Here is a 19,694-nt window from a genome sequence, read left to right on the forward strand (position 1 = left end):
GCTGCGCCCTGCGCTCTAACCTCCTGAGCCAGCTGGCCGTCCTGAGGCAGCTATGTTTTGAAGGGCAGCTCAATTCGAAGCAAGCCTTTGGGATGGCCAAGGAGCTAAATGACAGGTGACCAGCAGCCCCCGTCTCTGAGTGGATTGAGGGATGGAGATGGCCGGGGCCAGGACCGAGCTTTGTGGTGTGCTTATCAGATGCTTACCTCAGGGCCATGTGCACTGGAAGGAGCCCTTCCAAGACTAAGCCTCTGATTCTACAGACGAAGGGGACGAAGCAGGAGGGGCCGAACCCGGCGCTGGCTGAGCTCCTGCTTTGTGCTGGGCCCTGGGCTCCTGTGGGGCCCAAAGGCAACAAGATGGTCTCTTCTTATATCCTCACGATCTAAACATCTTTAGTGAACACAAAACTCTGGGAATCGGCTGTGTACTTTTTAAATTATAAGAACATCCATAATGTACATGTATTTAACCATCTGTGCAGAACAGAATACATATTATAAACTTTTATGTATGTGTGTGTGTGTGTATATATATATATATATATATATATATATATATGCGCATATATGCATTAAATATCTAAAGAACACATCACAAAACTTGTAACAGTAGTTCCCTTTGGGAAAAGTCAATTGGTAACTAGGGATCAAATATAATTTTAAAATATTTTTAAAATTTTTCATTAATGCTAATTTCCACACCTTTCCATAATTTCTTTCCTACATGATTCAAGTCAATAACTGACATTTGAACTAAATATTATCTTCTGGATATGTCTCTAAGGTGGCCTTCAGGTATTGCTTGAAAATAAATCTCAGAAGTGACAGACAATTCCTTGACTTCCATAAAACATCAATGTCCCACTCCAATCCCATCCCACCATCCACTTGTCCCAAGCAGTCCGAGTTAGATCCAGCTAGTTGTTCTGACTACTGAACATTAATTCATTTGCTTATGTTGTAACAAAATGAATATTTCATTTTCACTTTTGATATGTTACTTTTCTTCGACTCTTCTGCTCATCAGAGTGACAGGTAGAGAGCCAGACTATCTGATTTCAAACCCTGACTCTGCTCCACACCAGCTGAGTCTCCTCAGGCACATTATGTATCTAGTGTACCTCAGTTTCATCCGCAAAAATGTGAGTCATCCTTACTTCACTGGCTCTTTGTAAGGATGAAATGGGTTAATATATCTAAAATGGTACCTGATATAAATACCTCAAATTATCCTGTTGATAGCTATTATAGTATTAACAGGTATGTTTTAACTTTTACAGTCTATTTTTTAACCTCTAGAAGCCCTTAAAGACAAAGACACAATGCTGTACTTTCCTATGCAAATTCTACACTATAGTGCCTCTATTTTCAATACATTTTGATTTGGGGGAGGAAATTCTATATACCCTCTCAAAATACCTAATTGCTGTGGTTTAGCTTGTGAAAAAGAAAACTGGAATTCCTATAGGATTAGTATAGAATTCAACTTGGATCTCACTAAAGGCTGGTTCTAGGTTGTAGCTTTTGGAGTTTTCATGTTTTGTAATTTTTTTCTCTAAATATAGTGTATAGATACATCTCAAAAGAAATTTTATAAAATTTTATAATTTTATAAAATTAGTTTATAAAAAAATGTAATGATAATATCTATCACTGAGAGATAACTTTTTAGATTTGACCTTTACCAAACACGACGTGCTAACAGTATATTAATGTTCCCTTTATACTGAAAACTGATTACAAAATGATTGTTAAATTTTGGTTTTGTAAAAGCAGGAACGTTACAAACTAACAAGCATACTCAATGAATAACAAATTCCGTTAAAAAACACAGGCATGAGAGGAGATCCAAGATGGCGGAGTAGATAAACACTGTGCCTGCTTCCTTCCATGAACACATTAAAATTACAACTAAATTATAGAGCAATCAACTTGGAGAACCATCTGAAGTTTGGCTGAACAGAAGTTTTATAACTAAGGATATAAAGATGCCATGTCGAGACTTGTAGGAGGGGTGGAGACATGGAACTGGCTAGCCCCAAACCTCCATATGGTGGTTGAGAATTGGGAGGGATATCTCGATCACAGAGGTTCCCCCCAGAGTGAGAAGCCCCAGCCCAGAGTACTGGTGCCGGGAAGAGGAGCTGTGAAAACCAGTTGGAATTCTGACCATCCAGGTGCGACAGAAGGCGGCAGGAAACCCAGTCATCCTTTTAAATGGCCCACGCACAGACTCTCTCCCAAGCACTCACCTTAGGCTTCAGCGGAGGGACAGTAACTCAAGGGGGGGCGGTGGTGTCAGAGACATATGGGGCAGACTAAGTTGTGTTGCTTTAGGTTGAGGGCTGGAGGAGAGTTGCCATTTCCCCGTGAGGAGGTCCTCCCATGCAGCCGTGCAGCTGGCAGGCAGGTACCATCTTTCCTATGTTGAGCCCGCCCCAATTGGCCAAATCTGAATCTGATAGGCCTGGTGAGCTCCAGAGCTCTGCCCTGCTGACTCTCTGGGACCCTGCCCTACCCAACTCTCCCAATGCCAGAGGCACTTTCTCCCAGAGCAACCAGCCCCACCTGCATTGCACTTCCTTGGAAAGCTGTCAGATTCTGACAGACCCCAGGTGGGCAGCAACTGGCCTTGGCATTCTCTGAGACTTTTGCTGAGTCACTTCAGGCTCAAAACTAGCACCAAACCAGAATTTACATTAACCTGGTGGTGACCACAACTCTTCCCACTCAAGTGACTCCAAGACCCTGCCTCACCCAACTTGTATACCACACGAGACTTTATCAGCGGCTGAACTTTAAGGGAGCTGGCAGGTGGCACCAGGCCTCGGGGTGTCCTGGAATTTGGCCCAGTACTGGTGGCAGACATCCTCAATTCACAGCGTGCCCTCTCCCACGCACTTCCAGGGTTAGCAGAGGCAGTGAACAACTGCAGATCGCTTTGTAGCTCTTACCAGGTAGTCCCCAGCTGGTCACAGACAGGGGCTGACTTGGGCCTGCACTGGAGGCCCCAGAACCAACATACTTGGAGGCTGGCTTCAGACTACAGCAGAGCACCAGCTAACTAGTCCCACAAGCAGCACACCCAAAGGGCAGTCTCAACACGTACCAGCCCACTGGGGCGAATCCCACTCTGTGGGGTAAGCCCTCAGCACAGTAGCATGTAAGCTGTGGATGTGGCCAAACCCCACAGCCAATCAGCCTGAGGGTCATTCCCACCCACTGCCCTGCCAATAGCAACCAAGGCTCAACCATAAGAGGTACACACAATCCATACAAGGGACACTCCTGGAGCACCCAGCTCAGGTGACCAGGGAGACTGCCACTGGGCCACACAGGACACCTACTATGTAAAAGGCCATCTAGCCAAGACTTGGAGATGTAGCAGATCCACCTAATACATGGAAACAGGGAGGCAGCCAAGAGAAAACAAAGAACTACATCCCAAATGAAAGAACAGGAGAAAACGCCAGAAAAAGAACTAAACGAAAGAAAGGCAAGCAACCTACCAGATAGAGTTCAAAACAATGGTTATAAGGATGCTCAAGGAACTTAGTGAGAACTTCAACAAAGAGATAGCAAGTATAAGAAAGGACATAAAAACCATAAAAAAAAAAGTCAGAAGTGAAGGATACAATGACTAAAATGAAGAATACACTAGAAGGAATCACCAGCAGACTAGACGAAGCAGTGGATCGAATTAGCAATTTGGAAGATCAGGTAGCAAAAAACACCCAATCAGAACAACAAAAAAAAGAGAGAACTCCCCAAAAATGAGGAGAGTAAGAGACCTCTAGTACAACATCAAACGTAACATTAGAATCATAGAGATACCAGAAGACAAGAGAAAGGAAGAGATTGAGAAACTATTTGAAGAAATAATGGCTGAAAACTTTCTTAACCTGGCAAAGGAAATAGAAATATAAGTCCAGGAAGTACAGAGAGTCCCAAACAAGATGAACCCAAACAGGCCCACACCAAGACACATTGTAATTATAATGGCAAAGGTTAAAGACAAAGAGAGAATCCTAAGAGCAGCAAGATAAAGGCAACTGGTAACTTATAAGGGAGCTCCTATAAGTCAGCTGATTTCTCTACAGAAACTTTGCAGGCCAGAAGGGATTGGCACAAAATATTCAACGTGATGAAAAGCAAGGACCTACAGCCAAAGGTGCTCTACCCAGCAAGGCTATCATTTAGAATCAAAGGACAGATAAAGAGCTTCCAAGACAAGAAAAAACTAAAGGAGTTCATCAATACCAAACCAGTATTACAAGGAATGTTAGAGGGAGTTAAGATTTTTTTAAAAAAAGATCAAAATTATGAATCAAATGGCAATAGCTACATACCTATCAACAACTACTTTAAATGTAAACGGATTAAATGCTCCACTCAGAAGACATAGGAGGGCTGAATGGATAAGAAAACAAGACCCTTACATATGCTGCCTACAAGAGGCTCACTTCAGATTGAAAGACACACAGAGACGGAAAGTAAAGGGATGAAAAAAGACATTTCTTGAAAATGGAAATTAAAAAAAACCCCCAAAAAACAAAAGCTGGGGTAGCAATACTTATACCAGACAAATAGACTTTAAAACAAAGGCTAAAACAAAGGACAAAGAGGGACCCTTGTAATCCCACTTCAGGGTATTTATCTGATGAAACCCCAACACTACTTAGAATAAATGTGAACCCATGTTCATTGCAGCACTGTTTACAATGGCCAAGATGTGGAGGCAGCCTGGGTGTCTGTCAATGGAAGAATAGATAAAGAGGAGGTGGTACATATATACAACGTAATATTGCTCAGCCATGGAAGGGAATGGGTTCTTGCCATCTGTGGCGGCGTGGATGGACCTGGGGGATACTGTGCTGAGTGGAGTATCAGACAGAGAAAGACAGATGTAATGTGATTTTGCTTGTATGTGAAATCCAAAGAACAAAAGAGGCAAACGAGACAGAAACAAACTCATAGATACGGAGAACATATTGACGGTTGCCAGATGGGAGGAGGGTTGCGGGTGAGTGAAAAAGGGGAAGGGATTAAGAAGTACAAATTAGTTGTTACACAGTAATCATGGGGATATAGGGTACAGCATAATATAGTCAATAATAAGCATAATATAGTCAAAAATAACTATGTATAGTGCAGATGGGTGCTAGACTTGGGGTGATAGATGGGAGAGGGTTGGGGAACAGGGTGAAAAAGGTGAAGGGATTAAGAAGTACAAACGGGCAAGCCGAGTGACTCAGTTGGTTAAGACTTGGCTTAATATCACAGCTCTGAGCAACAGGGCCGCTGGTTCGATTCCCACATGGGCCAGTGACACTGCACCCAAGCTGAGTTGCTACTGAGCTGCCAACAGATGGCAGGATGGCTCAGCTGGTGAAAGCACATGCTCCTAATGACAAGATTGTGTTTTGTTTTTTTTTAAGTTTTTTTTTTATTGGGGAATTGGTGGATGGGAACAGCACTGGGGAATTGGGGTAAGGGGAACAGACAAGTTGCGGTCCTTTTGTTCTTCAGTCTAGTTGTGGAGGACGTTGCTTCACTGGCCCAAGTTGGCACCATCATTGCACTCTTCCCGGGCAAGGCAGATTAGTCGCTGGCTTCTGGACTGCCGCTCACAGCGGCTGCTGGCCGCTCACGCTGGTTGCTGGCTACACACGGTAGCCCACGGCAACCCACTGCAGCAGGGGCTGCAGCCGACGCCGTCACCATCGCCTCACGGCAGCCCAGCTCCAGGTTGAGCTGTTGTTCAGCATCTTAGCTGTAGAGGGCAATGTCACTGGCCCTCATATGTGGGATCCGAACAGGGGCGTCCCAAGCCAGCTCTTAACCAACGCGCCACTCGGCCAGCCCAAGATTGTCTGTTTGATGGTGGGCTATACCCACCCGCGGCGGGGACTGAACTCGGCACCTAAGCTGAGCTGGGGCCCGGATGGCTCAGTGGATAGAGCATGCACTCTTAACAGTAAGGTTGCTGGTTCGACTCCCGCAGGAAAAAAAAAAAAAGTCAAACTGGTAGTTACAAAATAGTCATGGGGATGTAAAGCAGAGGGAATATAGACAATAATATAATAACTATGTATAGTGCCAGGTGGGTACTAAACTAGTCAGGGGGATCACTTCTTAAATTACATAAATGTCTAACCACTATGCTGTACACCTGAAATCAACATAATACTGAATGTCAACTGTAATTGATAAATTAAAAAAGGGAGGAAAAGGTGAAAGGCAATAAGTGGTACAAATTTCCAAGTATAAAACAAATAAGTCATGGGGATGTAATGTACAGCATAGGGAATATAGTCAATAATATTGGTGGTACGGTGTCAGATGGTTGCTGGACTTATCATGGTGATCACTTCTTTAGGTATATAAGGGTTGAATAACTATGGTGTAGACCTGGCCTAATATAATATTGTATGTTACATATATTTTAATAAAAATCTTTTAAAAAATTTAAAAATGTAAAAAAAAACCCCCAAAAAACTATGGGTATTAGTCCCCGCCTCCCCCAACTATGGGCATTATTTTTAAGGTAAAATGTATCCAATTACACTGTTTAGTTCTTAACACATGAGGTAAAGAACGATTTGTTTCAAAAACATTTATTTATCACTGGGGAAAAAAAGTCCCAAACTAAAAAGTGAACTGCTATTATTTACACATGACATTTATTAAGAAAAAAAAAAAAGAATCCTGAGGGACCAGGACCATCTTAACCTGCCAGCGAAATCACACAGTTGAAATACAATGTAATAGAAACAAAATTTTCTTTTCCCATAAAACCATTTCTACAAATGCTAGTAAACTTAAATGCAAATATGAAGGCTGTCAGACCAATCTGCTATATAAATGCCTTCCAAATTTCCATTTAAGAAACAGAGATGAGGGATTTAGGGGACACAATCTTCGCATCAACATTTTACCTCAATTCTTTGCTTCACTGACTTTTGACAGTTTGGCAAATTGGGGGTCATCACATTTAAAGGAAGTGCCAAAGCCTGACAAATGCAATCTGAGCAAGACAGTATAAATTCCCAATGTCTGTAATTTTCTGTAGTTCCCATCATTCTACCTCAAAAAGTTATGAGATTTAAAACTTAAGCCATTTCCTTTAGATGGTATAATTTTAGCAAAAAGCATTATCCAAATAATGCGACAATTAAGATAACAATAAAATCATATACCCCAACTTCAATCTTATGTCATTTTGTTATTCTGGATTATTTGGTGTGTGTGTGTGTGCAGGATGATGTATGCAGAGATTAACTTTTGGTGGGGGGAATGTGAAAATTTTCCAATCTGATCCTATCACCCAGTTTCCTCTACATGTTCAGGAATCTCCCTCTTTGGAATTGTATACTATTGGCTATCAACAGGGTACACTTAAAAATAGGTCTCCATCTCTTCTCCCCTCTCTGCCATGGTCTGAAAAATGTGCCACCTTACATAGTATGGGGCCTGATACTTAAGAGTTGATTAGATATCCATTAGCCAAAGCTGAAAACAAGTATACCTCACCTCTGACTGTTCCCAGATTTCAGCTTAATACAAAGAGGAGTCATGGCCCTTGACTACCCTCTTCTCTAACATTACTTTTGCAATTATTCTCCTACAGAAGCTATTTTCCTTGAAAATATTAAGATTTATATATTTAAATATTCAAACGCTATGGATCAGGGCAAAACTTAAAGTCAGACATATTAATTTGAAAAAAACAACAAAACCAAGAAAACTGAACAACTACATATTATCTTATTTTTAAATAAAACAGGCCAAAATCCCTAGTTTTAAAACTCAAATTTGACTCCAGTTTAAAAGAAAAAAATATAAACCAGAGATGTCATACATTTCCTGATTCACAGAAATATTCAAATTGCTTGATATACTGTACTTGATGTCAAATTTTGCTTAAACAAACTTTAAAATATCAGTGCAGAACCGAACTGGAAATAAAAGACAGAAACATAAGCCTTCATTATTTAAGAATAGGTCTGATCTCAATGAAATCAGATTAGAGAACTCATAGAAATATCAGGAATTGGCTTTTAGAAAGTCCTAAAATAATTGCGATTTGGAATAACTTCTGCATACCAACTTTGAGATTTTTTTTTAATGAGTTAATTATTCTTGTCTAGCTATATTTTTCAGAGTAATTTTACTAGGAGGTAACTGGATATAATTTGGTACCTTCCTACATGGCAGTGACATAGAAAAACAAGTGGCAGCTGGGAAAGGGGAGGAAGAACATAGATAAAGTATAGAGTGAATTAGAATGGATAAAAAAATATTTCAGAAAAAAGTAGGGGTAAAGAATTTGAAACCATAAGAAGAGAATCAAATTATATATATATATATACATATTTTTCACAATTTTATATCTTAAAAAATAAAACTGGAATGTCATTTCACTTAAAATGTACGGCATGCAAAATGCTATATAATGGTAAAAAAAGTACGCCAATGTAAATTTTCCAGTAAATGACATTTCTAGATAAAAAAATTACCATTACAACCCCTTTAATCAAATGTTTATTTTTTGTTTGCAGCACTACAATTTGCTTTAATTCATAAACTTAAATCTAAGTAAGTTTTTAGACACTGACCTCACACAGATAGTTAGGTTCTTATGTCAAGCACTCACTTATCCAGCAAAGAGATCACCTAGCCATGGACAATGCTCACTGCTACCTGAACAATTTAAAGTGCATCTGAGCTGTTTTGATGAATGGAGACAGAGCTATTGTTTTGCACTAAACTTTCAATTACTGAATTACATGTTTTTTCATCTTGATACCTTATGATCATTAGAAAGCTACTTACATACAGTTATAGTCATATATTATACTAAATGCCCATTTGTAACTGCAAGAAACTCATGTTACAGACACACTTTTTATGATATTATACAAAATCATGGGCACAAGTTTCTGCCTAAGAGATTTACTTCTCTTTCTCTTAAAGTAAGAAATATCCCACAGTTCAGGTTTACATAAGCAGTGCCTCTTTAAAAATAAATTAAACATAAAATGCTGTCCTGTCTATAAAATTATAAATATTTCTAGTCCACTTTACAGAATGTCAAAGTACTTAGAAATGCATCATTTCCTAGTAAATACACATTATGGCACTGAAGCCAGTTAAAAAACAAAAACAAAAAACCAGTTATTACACTGGCCCATGGAAACAACTAGGGTTATTTTACCATTAGAAAAATTAAACCAGATAAGGAAAAAAGTAAAGGGTGAATTAAGAAATTTTAGAAAACAGCAACTACGATGACCTAAGTGTACTGACATGCCTTCCTTCAGTTCAGTAACTAAGCCACTACTGGAATGAATGTTTATGGATAACTAGGTTAAGAAAGTATTCCTCCTTGTGCTCAGGGAAAAATTACATGGTATGTTGAAATACTTGCCACATTCTATAAGGAAAGACAGACTTTAAAATGGAGTGACTATTTAAAAACCAGAAACCAAGATTTAGCCAGCATATTCAAGATTGGCAGGTTTTGATGGAGTGAAATCTTCAGTGGAAACAAAATTAAAAATCATAATCCTATGGATGTTGCTTATTTTTACCAAAGTGAAGAAAGGAAACATGATTGCAAGGTACATTATACCCAATACAGGCTAAAATGAGAAATTAGATCAATTTAAGTAACAAAAGTGGTCCCTACTAAAACAAAAACATGATTTCCAAATTGATTCAACTTGTAGTATGTCTCTTAGAAGTAAGAAGTAGTTTTAGTTCTGTGGACTGCTGAATTGCCCTTTACATAAAATATTTCCTTCATCTTAAAAACAAAAAATGGCTGCTGAATGGCGCTGACTCCTTCAGTGTGGGAGAGCAGTCTTGACAAACTTGTTTCCAAAGCTCACTCCAAGGTGATTCATTCCATCAAATCTATAATATCTCCAAATCTACATGTCGAACTTCAGGATTTCGTTTCTGGAAGGAAAAAAACACCACCACATTACTCTTGGCAAAACAGAATTTTCTGTTTTCTTTTATTCCTTTTGATTAATAAAGCCAATGAAAACATTTGGTCAAACTATTTCATTGCAGCATACTGGCAAGAGAAATATTTGCATAAGGAAAAAAATAAGATCAATAGATGAACAGATCAAACACACTATAAATGATACAGTAAGTAGTCTCACATCCATGAGTTTGTTCTTATATTCATTAATACAATAATGGATTAAGAATCTAGTATGTGCCAAGCATTGCAAAGCACTGGAAATATGCTTGTTTTTGGCGAAAAGACATCACTGCAAAACAATAACAATCAGAAAAAATACACTGATATTGACTCATTTGAGTAACAATCCATAGTCTTGGGCAGGCATTATGCTAGGAAGTGGAGCTATGATTATTTAGTAAGACTCTGTTCCTAACCCTGAGGGCCTCAGTTTAACCAAGAACACAGTGTGGCAATAATCATCTACGAGCATAAGCACTATAGCTAATAATACCAGTTAACATTTAATAAGTACTTATTCTTGTGTCAAGTATTACACTAAGTAAGGGGCTTCAGGTGAATGTGCTTTTAAAGGTTTCATAATAACCCAATTATTTCCATTTTACATATGGGAAAACTGAAGTTTGAAGAAATAATCTAACCTGTCCCAAGTCACACAGCTAGTAAGTGATGGAGCCAGGATGGATTCCAGGCCTGATTCCAGACCTCAAGCTCCTAACTATTACAATGTACTAAATAATACCTCTGGGAACAAAAGTGTGAGATCTATTACTTATGCTCATGAGATCCAGAAAGACTTCACTGAGGATATAATATCTAAGCGAGGTTTGAACGTGATGAGTTTTCCAGATAGATTATGATGGTCTAGACAGAAAAGAACAGCATGACGAAGTCAGTGAGCCTGGAAAGTATGTACTGACAGATGGTACAGTTAGCACAGGAGCTACGAAAAAGGCAAGGCTAGTGATGAGGCTGGAAAGGGAGGCAGAAGCCAGGTGTGAAAAATCTTAAATGCCAGCTTTAGGAACTTCAATTCAATAACAACAAAAATATCTTTATTACATACCTACCCTGTGCCAGGCACTGAAGTATATACAACAGTTAACAGGAAACAAATAGCACTTGGTTTGATGAACTAATGTCTAGTGAGGTGAGGAGACAGGGAAGTCAGCAGGCAATTACAACAGTCTGCTGCTACAGAGCAAAGTAAAGATTTTGGCTCCCCCCTTCCCCCCAATGGGTGCATAAAGGAAGGATACTTAATTCTGGAGGAATTAAAAGTGCAATAAAATTTAATATAATGAATATTGTCAGAATAGGGGATAATAGAAAGTGTATAAAATAACAAAATCTACACCTATCAAAAACAAAACAATGCTTAAATCAAGAGGGGCAGTATTAAGACTAAGTAGAAATATGGCAGTAAATATAAAAAATGCAAAAAGTATTAAAAATGGTAATCTTTGAGAAATAAAATTAAGAAAAGAAGAGGGTGAGGCAAATGACACTTATTTCTGTTATAAGCTTTTCAGTTCTGTTTGACTTTATAAACTTCGTATATTATACTTGATTAAAGTTGTAAAAATAAATCAACAAGGGAAAAAAGCTCCTCTAAGTGATTCTGATAACGAGCAGTTATCATTTCTTTTTTTAATTCACTTTTTTAAAAAAAATTCAGGAATTGGGGGAGGGGAACAGTTTTGGGGAATTGGGGAGGGGGACCAGCCAAGTTGTTGTTCTCCAATCTTAGTTGTGGAGGGCGCCAGTCACCTTCAGGCAGCTCATAGTCTCTAAGCTCAAGGTGCTGTTATAATCTTAGTTGAAGGTGGGCGTAGCCACCATCCCATGCGGGAGTCGAACTGGCAGCCCTGTTGTTAAGAGCGCATGCTCTATCCACTGAGCCATCCGGGTGACAGCTCAGCTCAAGGTGCTGAGTTCAGTCCTAGTTGTGGGTGGGCATAGCCACCATCCCATGTGGGAGTCGAACTGGCAGCCTTGTTGTTCTTGGTTTTTTGTTTGGTTTTTTTTTTTTTAGCTGAGCCATTCTGCCACCTGTTGGCAGCTCAGCGGCAACTCAGCCCGAGCCGGGCATCGAACCGCTGTTGCTCAGAGCTCGCACTCTTGTGCGAGCTCTTAACCAACTGAGCCACTCGGCCGGCCCTTGGCAGCCTTGTTGTTAAGAGTGCATGCTTTATCCACTGAGCCATCCGGGTGGCAGCTCAGCTCAAGGTGCCGAGTTTAGTCTTAGTTGCAGGCGGGCGTAGCCCACCATAGAACAGGCAGTCTTGCTGTTAGGAGCACATGCTCTCACCAGCTGAGCCATCCTGCCATCTGTTGGCAGCTCAGCAGCAGCTCAGCTTGGGTGCAGTGTCACTGGCCCATGTGGGAATTGAACCAGTGACCCTGTTGCTCAGAGCTCTGCTCTTAAGCTAAGTCTTAACCAACTGAGCCACTTGGCCGGCCCCATGATCAATCATTTCTAACTTAAAAAATATCCTAGGAACATCTGCATATTACTCATATTAAAGAAATTCAGTTATAAAGACAAAACTTGGCATAATGTTGGAGTTTTAGCTCCAGTTAGAGCATTCTACTGAGTGTGCACTGGGATTTTTCTTATAACTTGTGTTGTTCAAATGTATACAGATGGGGGTACTTTCTCCTGGATCCTAATTTAAGAGTGGCCAAGGACCCCCAAACATGGGGTGGGGGGCATACTTTTCTTCTCAATGTTTTCTTTATCTTAAAGTATGTCTAGAACGCCTTAAATTCAATCTGAAATTAAAAAAGATTTCCTCAAAGGGAAATGAAACTGAATTTTATTTTCCCACTCCATTCAACTATTACCCATCCCAATATCTCTTGAAAATTTTAGCTGTTCGTGGAAAGTTTAAAATTATTGTATCTATGAGCACTATATAACAAATGTGTACTAATAACAATCTGATCTCAAGAAAAAGAAACCAAAAAGTTAATTCACTCTGCTCTTTTAAAAATCATTTTCAGAGAGAAAATTAATCAAATTCCTAAAATATAATATGCCCAATACAAAGCAGCCACAGAAATGTGTTTGCAAAATGAAAGAATAAAAAAATAAGATTAATATCCTTAAATTTTAATATTTAGTGCCTAACAAGCTATCATGTACATAACAGAAACTGAATAAATATTTATTAAATAGAACTGAACATCAATAATTGGTATCTGACTTGTAATTTTCATTCATTTATTCAACAAATACTTACTTAACTAATCTATTATGTCCTAGGCACTGTTCAATGCAAAGTGGGGCATTTTACATACCACAGATTTTATTCAAGTACTCATGTTATGTAATTTATTTTGTAATGCTGCAGTCTCGAGTTAAGGAAATGCTATAGGATTCAATCAAAGAAGCAAAAGACAAAGAGCAGAGCAGAGTATTTAACTGGAACATTACTTATTAGGAATTTGCAAATGCTGTGGCATCTTCCCACTGAATCAATTTCCAATAGAATTATTTCCCCCCAAACACAAAAAAACTTCACGGAGGGATAGAGAAGCGTCTGTCCACAGACTGAAATATAGAGGTAGAACAACAAAAAAAACCTTCTTGAGTTAACAGTTCAAAGACCTTCAAAATAATAACAAGATATAGCTCACATTTATGACATGGGACTTTATAAACCAGCTTCTATTATTTTTACCATCTTTACATAGAAATATGCGAGTTATAGACTTTAGGCTAAAAATATCACTTATTCTAATACATGGATCAATGGCATTACTCAACAGATTGCTATTCTGGTGAAGAACTGTATCACTGAGTGTGACCTTCCAAAGTAATTCAACAATTATTAAAATTTGAACTTAGAAGGAAACCATGCTTAACTACTAAAAAGGAGGGAACATGTCAGTGTACAAAGTTCTAAGTTAAAAAAAAAATCAGTCTATTTTCATGACAAGGAAGAAGAATTACATTCATGCATTCTCTTTGGTGCCTTAGAAGAACTTTCTTTGACTTAGGATTACTTATATGCCTTATTACCTTAGAGATGTTTTCACCTGAAAATGTGGGTTAAACTTGGCTTCCTGGTTCACAAGACATATATAATTCAAAAACACTTATGAGACAGGTCAAACTATTAATGATTAAATAGATCCCAATCTAAACACAAAGCTAACAAAAACAATAAGCTTATCTGATTATGATAAGAGTACAGTTGAGAACGATCAATTTGGTATTTGTAAGGTTGAAATTCAGTAAATCAATAACAATTAGATTTAGCTAGTTTGCAGTCTGACTCACCGAATAGCTTGCTATCTAGCCACCTGTAGACTTAGTTTGTCTGCAGATATTCATCTGTTTTCTCTTTGCTTCTCTCCTTACTACCTGCAGCAGCTGTCTATCAGACTTCCCTGGCAAACCCCGTTCTGCCAGCATTTCTCTTACCCCTCGGTCTCAGCAGCTGTCCCTATCAGACTCTGCCCCCGGCAGCCCCTCCCTACTGGTACTTCTCTCCTCACCACCCGAGGTAGCCATTATCTTCGGACACTGCCATGGGCATTCTCTCTCTGCCCTAACTTTAATAAAAACTTCCTTTGCTCTCCCACTTTGTAAAGTCTGTCAATACTTTCACATTTTGAGAACGACCAGGGGCTAATTCCACACCACGGCAGTATTTATTCTTAAATCTGACTTCTGACTTATTGTTTCTATTAAAAAGTAAAGCTAAAATATTTAGTTTAAAAGCTCATTATTTTCCTTGCTAGGGGAATAAGAACAGGTAGATCAGAAAAGCAAAGTTATTCATTCTTGTGTCACCCTGCACAAAAATAATAACCTCACATTTTATTTAGAGGAGTAATTCTCAAAGTATGCTCCAAGGATAACTGGGGTCCTTGAGACCTTTTCAGGAGGACTCGAAACTATTTTCATAATAACACTAAGATGTTATTTGCTTTTTTAACTATGCTGAAATTTCCTCTGATGGCATAAAAGCAATGGTGAATAAAACTGTTGGCACCTTTGCAAACTTCAAGGCAAATGGCACCAAACTATACTGGTAGTCATTTTGTTCCTTTACTGCCATTCACAGTTAAAAAAACGAAAAGGTAATTTCACTTTAAAATATCCTTCATAAAGTAGGAACAAGTACTGGTTTATTAAACCTGAACCCCTGAGTACACTTTAAAAAATTACCTGTGACAAAATGGGAAGTAGGTATAAAGCCCTTCTGCTTGATACTGAAGTCTGACGTTGTCATAAGGAAAAACACTTCTGTGATTGAGTTATGAGCTGAATCAGATGCTTTTTTTTAATCTAAACACCATTTTTACTTAAAAGAATACCCAAGAAACTACGGTTATTCAAATTTGGGAATTCAACAGGCATCTGCTAAAAAATTAACAAAATGAGTCTGTTACTTCAAAGAAAATAACTAAAAGTATTTGTTGCTAATGATAAAACACAAGCTTTCAAGTGAAAATTAGAATGTTAGAAAACTCATATCCACCACTGTTGAGCCTGACAGCGTTTACTTAGAAATGTAACATTTGAAAGATGTACATAAATTCAGTCAACCAATTATTTTCCATAATGTGACAGAATTCTGCATGGGTAAAAGACAAATTCAGACAGACCAACAGATTTTAATATAATAGTGTAGAGAATTAATCATATCCAAAGAAAGGTCTGGCCTTTGCCTACTGGCTACTGGGAGATGATCTCTAGGCCCTTGGGATCCTGCCTGATAATTATGTCCACACAGTATCTGCTCTACCTCCAGGAGGGGCTGAAAATGAAAGGTCATCTCAGACAGTCCAGCTATGAAGCCCAATAAAAATCTCTGGACATCAAGGCTTAGTTGAGAGTCTCTGATTGGCAATACTCCATGCTAACTGCTAAACATTGTTGCCAGGAGAGAAATACTGTCCATGACTCCAAGGCAAGAGGACACATGAAGCTCTGTGTTTGTAACTCTGACCTATGCACCTCTTCCTCTGGCTGGTTTTAATATGTATCTTTTCATTGTAATAAACCATAACTGTGAGTATAATAGCAGTTAGGGAGTTCTGTGAGGCCTAGTGAATTTTCTAACGCAAGGGTGCTCTAAGAACCCCTCGAACTCTGCAATTGGTGTTAGAAACGAGGGTGGTCTTGTGTGCTGTGCCCCCTAACTTCACAAACAGTAAATAAAAAGTTCATTGATATAGTTTCAGATTCCACATTACAACCAAGCTTTAACAGGCTGTCAGGTTTTAGTGTAATGTCTAAAGAGAATATCATAATTACCTGAAAAGGCTAGAACACTTACAAAGCCTACCTTCCTTCATATTCAACCAAAACAATATATGGCAGCAAACTGAATGCAGAAGCAGGTATAGGAATCTACCTGTCTCAGGTTTTTGCAAAAATACAAAACAATATCACTCATTTTTTTCATTTTGGAAAATAGTTATTTTATGTTAAAATGTTATTTATACCAACATGCAATAGATTTATTATGTTTTTAAATAAATATTTTTTAATTTTTCAATTTTAATTTATATTTTGGTAAATATCAATAAATATAAATCAAATAAAAGCTCTTTGGGTCCTCCATAAGTTTTAAGAACGAAAAGAGTCCTGAGACCAAAATATTTGAGAATTGCTCATCTACAAACTTAAAAAATAATGCCTGATAAAGCTTGTGAACTATAATATTAACATTAACAAAATCATCTTATTTGAAGAACTTCTATTAATCTGATCAGGTATCTAGATTCTAAAAGAAAAGATAATAAAGCCGTGATAGAAACGTTTCCCCTCAATTTTTGTTTTTGTTTCCCTTCAATTTTAAGCAAAACTAAAGACTGGTCAACATCAACTAAAAAAATGCATGGCTTTCAATAAGCTATATATGTTAAAGATCATTTACAAGTTTTATTCACTGCAAACAAACTCATATGTCAATGATTGACAATTGGAGAGCACTGAGACATTTTAAAAGGCAATCTTATCAAGTAGTATTTCAGTAAAATAACCAGTTGGTTGTAATGATCTCCAACTGAACAGAAACAAACAGAAAATATAAAATAATGTCAAATGGACTAAAAGTAAGATGTATGTATATGTTGAAAATCATAGGCTATATTTCCTAACTTTTGAAAAGTCTAAACTTTCCCTTTTACCTTTCTCTAGAAACTTTCTAAATACTTATTTAAAAACAAAGAAGCAAAAAACATTTGATTTTTTCAGAAACTAAGCAAGCAGTATAGAATAGTGACTAAAAGATTAGAATTTGGAATTGAACAAATAGGTTCAAATCCCAATTCCCTTATTTCCTTGAGCGAATTATCCAACTTCTCTAACCCAATCATTTTCCCTCCCACAGCTACCAATACATCATGGGGTTGCTGAGAAGATGAGGATAGATGTGATGCAATTAGCATAGTGTCTGACACAGAGTAAGTACTCAAGAAATAGACATTATTATTATATTATTATTATGAATGTATCTTACTTTCAGTTCCTTCTCAAGTCTATCGACTTCAGCTCCTAAAGTATCAATAATATTTTCTCCGTGTTTAAGCATAAAGGTCTCTAGTTCTTCAGGAGTTTTCACTTCTTGAATTTCCTATAAAGAAAATGATAGCAAAAAAACAAATAGTTTTTTAAAAATCATAGCAGTAAGTTGATGATTTCTTTAAAAAAATTGTAACACCATTAAATTTAATGAAAAATGAAAAATTTTCCAGCCATAGGTAATGAACCACCTAATTCTGAAAAACTTAAATTCAAGAAAGAATTGAGTACAATGTTACACTATGGCAGCATTACAAATTAGTGGGAAGAGAATAGATTATTCAATAAATATTGTCAGGGCAATTATTTTTCTGTAAGAAAAAAATTATATTAAATCCCTACCTCAAACCATTAAACAAAACAAACACTTCTAAGTGTACTAAAAACCTAAAGGTAAGAAAACCATAAAACTTCTAGAAAAAAAAAAGTATTTTTATGATAATGGGATAAGCAAGGATTTCTCAAGCAAGATAATAAAACACACAGAGAAAAAGATTACAAATTTGACAATGAAATTAAAAACCATATTAAATCTTCTGTACAACAAAGTAAATGGTAAATCACAAACCAGAAAAAGATATTTGCAGACACACAACTGAGGAAGGATTAATATATAGCATATTAAAAATGTTTCCAAAACTGTCAGAATAACAGAAATTAAACAAAGAACTAGAGAAAATCCCAGTGGTCAATGAATTTCAATGTTTATTAACCTCCCTACTACCAGAGAAATATAAATTAAAATGAGATATTATTTCACACCTATCACAATGACAAAAATTTCAAAACTCTGTCAACAGTCTAGTAAGAATGTGAATAATAGAAATTTGATACACTAATGGTGGAAGTTAAATTGACCTACTTTGGAGAAAAATTTGCAAATGTCTAGAGAAGTGGAAGATATGTTCACCCAATGTCTCGTCTATTTTAAATCTATCTGTACATTACCCTAAAGAAATCCTTGCACATGCAACCACGGAAACATGTATGGGAATGCCATTGTGGCATGTTTCTAACAGTTTAATACTGGACACAATATAAATGTCCACCAACTGGAGACTGGATAAATAAACTACAACCATTCATAAGATATAATGTTATATAGCAATTAAAGTAAGTTAACTAAAGGTACATATATTAACATGGAAGAATCTCAAAAACATGCTATTCAGGAAATTGTAGAGGCAATCATATAATATGACACCACGCATATCAATTTTTAAACATCCAAAATGTTATTATATATTATGCTAAAAAATATATTGAGAAGTATAAAAACCTAAATAGAAATGACAGGTACTAAATTCAGAATGATTGTTAGTTTTAGAGACGGAGGAAAGAAAATGGGATCTAGAATCAGAAAACAAGGACTTCAACTGTTTTTGTAATGATTTCTTTTTTTTAAGATCTTAAACAAATACAGTAAGGTAAAATATTAAGATTTGACAAAGGCAAGTGGTAACCTCTGTGCTGTTCATTATATTATCCTCTGTAAATTCTCTTTTAAACTATTCTTAATAAAAAAAGCGCAATCTGTGGGCACAGAGATCTACATTCTTATGTGCCTCCATATTACGGCTCTGCAATATTAGGAAAGTTACTTAATCTCTGTGCTTCAATCTGCCCATACATAAAAATGAAAATATTATTTCTTTACCTCCCACGGTCAAGTAGAGTAAATAAGATAATATACATAAAATGCCTGGCACATAACGAGCACTTTAATAATAAGTTTGCGCTTCTGTTGTCTCCTCCGACCCACTCTACAGTAAATAAAAGGGTCTCTGTCAAATTTTGCACCCTAAGAAGTTGAAAGCTGAAGTGACTTCATGAGCTGTAAAAGAAAAGTTTTATCTTATTTACTTAAAAAATTAATTTTTCTAATTGTTGGCTTTATAAGAAAACAATCAATACATAAACTTACTTGTAGCATTTGGTCAAAATCTTGTTTTTCCAAATATGATCTTGTAACAACTCGTCCATCAAAATCTACTTCTGCCTTAAATCTTACTTTACCTAATCCCAAATCTGTGGCTTTAACATCATGAATTGCCCTGTAATCAATAACAATGCTTACAAATTTATGTATACACACACATATACATTTCAACGACAAAAGTCTAGAACTGTTTTTTCCACCAACGATGAA

At 37.2% G+C, this 19,694-nt stretch overlaps 1 protein-coding gene across 1 annotated transcript in view; it reads right to left on the bottom strand.

Moving 5' to 3' along the window:
* Positions 1 to 8,519: 8,519 nt before the first annotated feature.
* Positions 8,520 to 19,694, bottom strand: part of SLC30A9 (solute carrier family 30 member 9) — a 49,865-nt gene continuing 38,690 nt past the window's right edge. Inside the window, exons 13-15 of the mRNA XM_019628492.1 lie at positions 19,470 to 19,599; positions 17,484 to 17,597; positions 8,520 to 9,965 (exon numbers count right to left, since the gene is read on the bottom strand). Coding sequence (XP_019484037.1) covers positions 9,921 to 9,965; positions 17,484 to 17,597; positions 19,470 to 19,599 — 289 coding nt within the window. The 3' untranslated portion in view covers positions 8,520 to 9,920. The remainder of the gene's footprint in view (positions 9,966 to 17,483; positions 17,598 to 19,469; positions 19,600 to 19,694) is intronic.

The sequence above is a fragment of the Hipposideros armiger genome, unplaced genomic scaffold (genome assembly GCF_001890085.2).
Source record: "Hipposideros armiger isolate ML-2016 unplaced genomic scaffold, ASM189008v1 scaffold_798, whole genome shotgun sequence".
Lineage (NCBI taxonomy): Eukaryota > Metazoa > Chordata > Mammalia > Chiroptera > Hipposideridae > Hipposideros > Hipposideros armiger.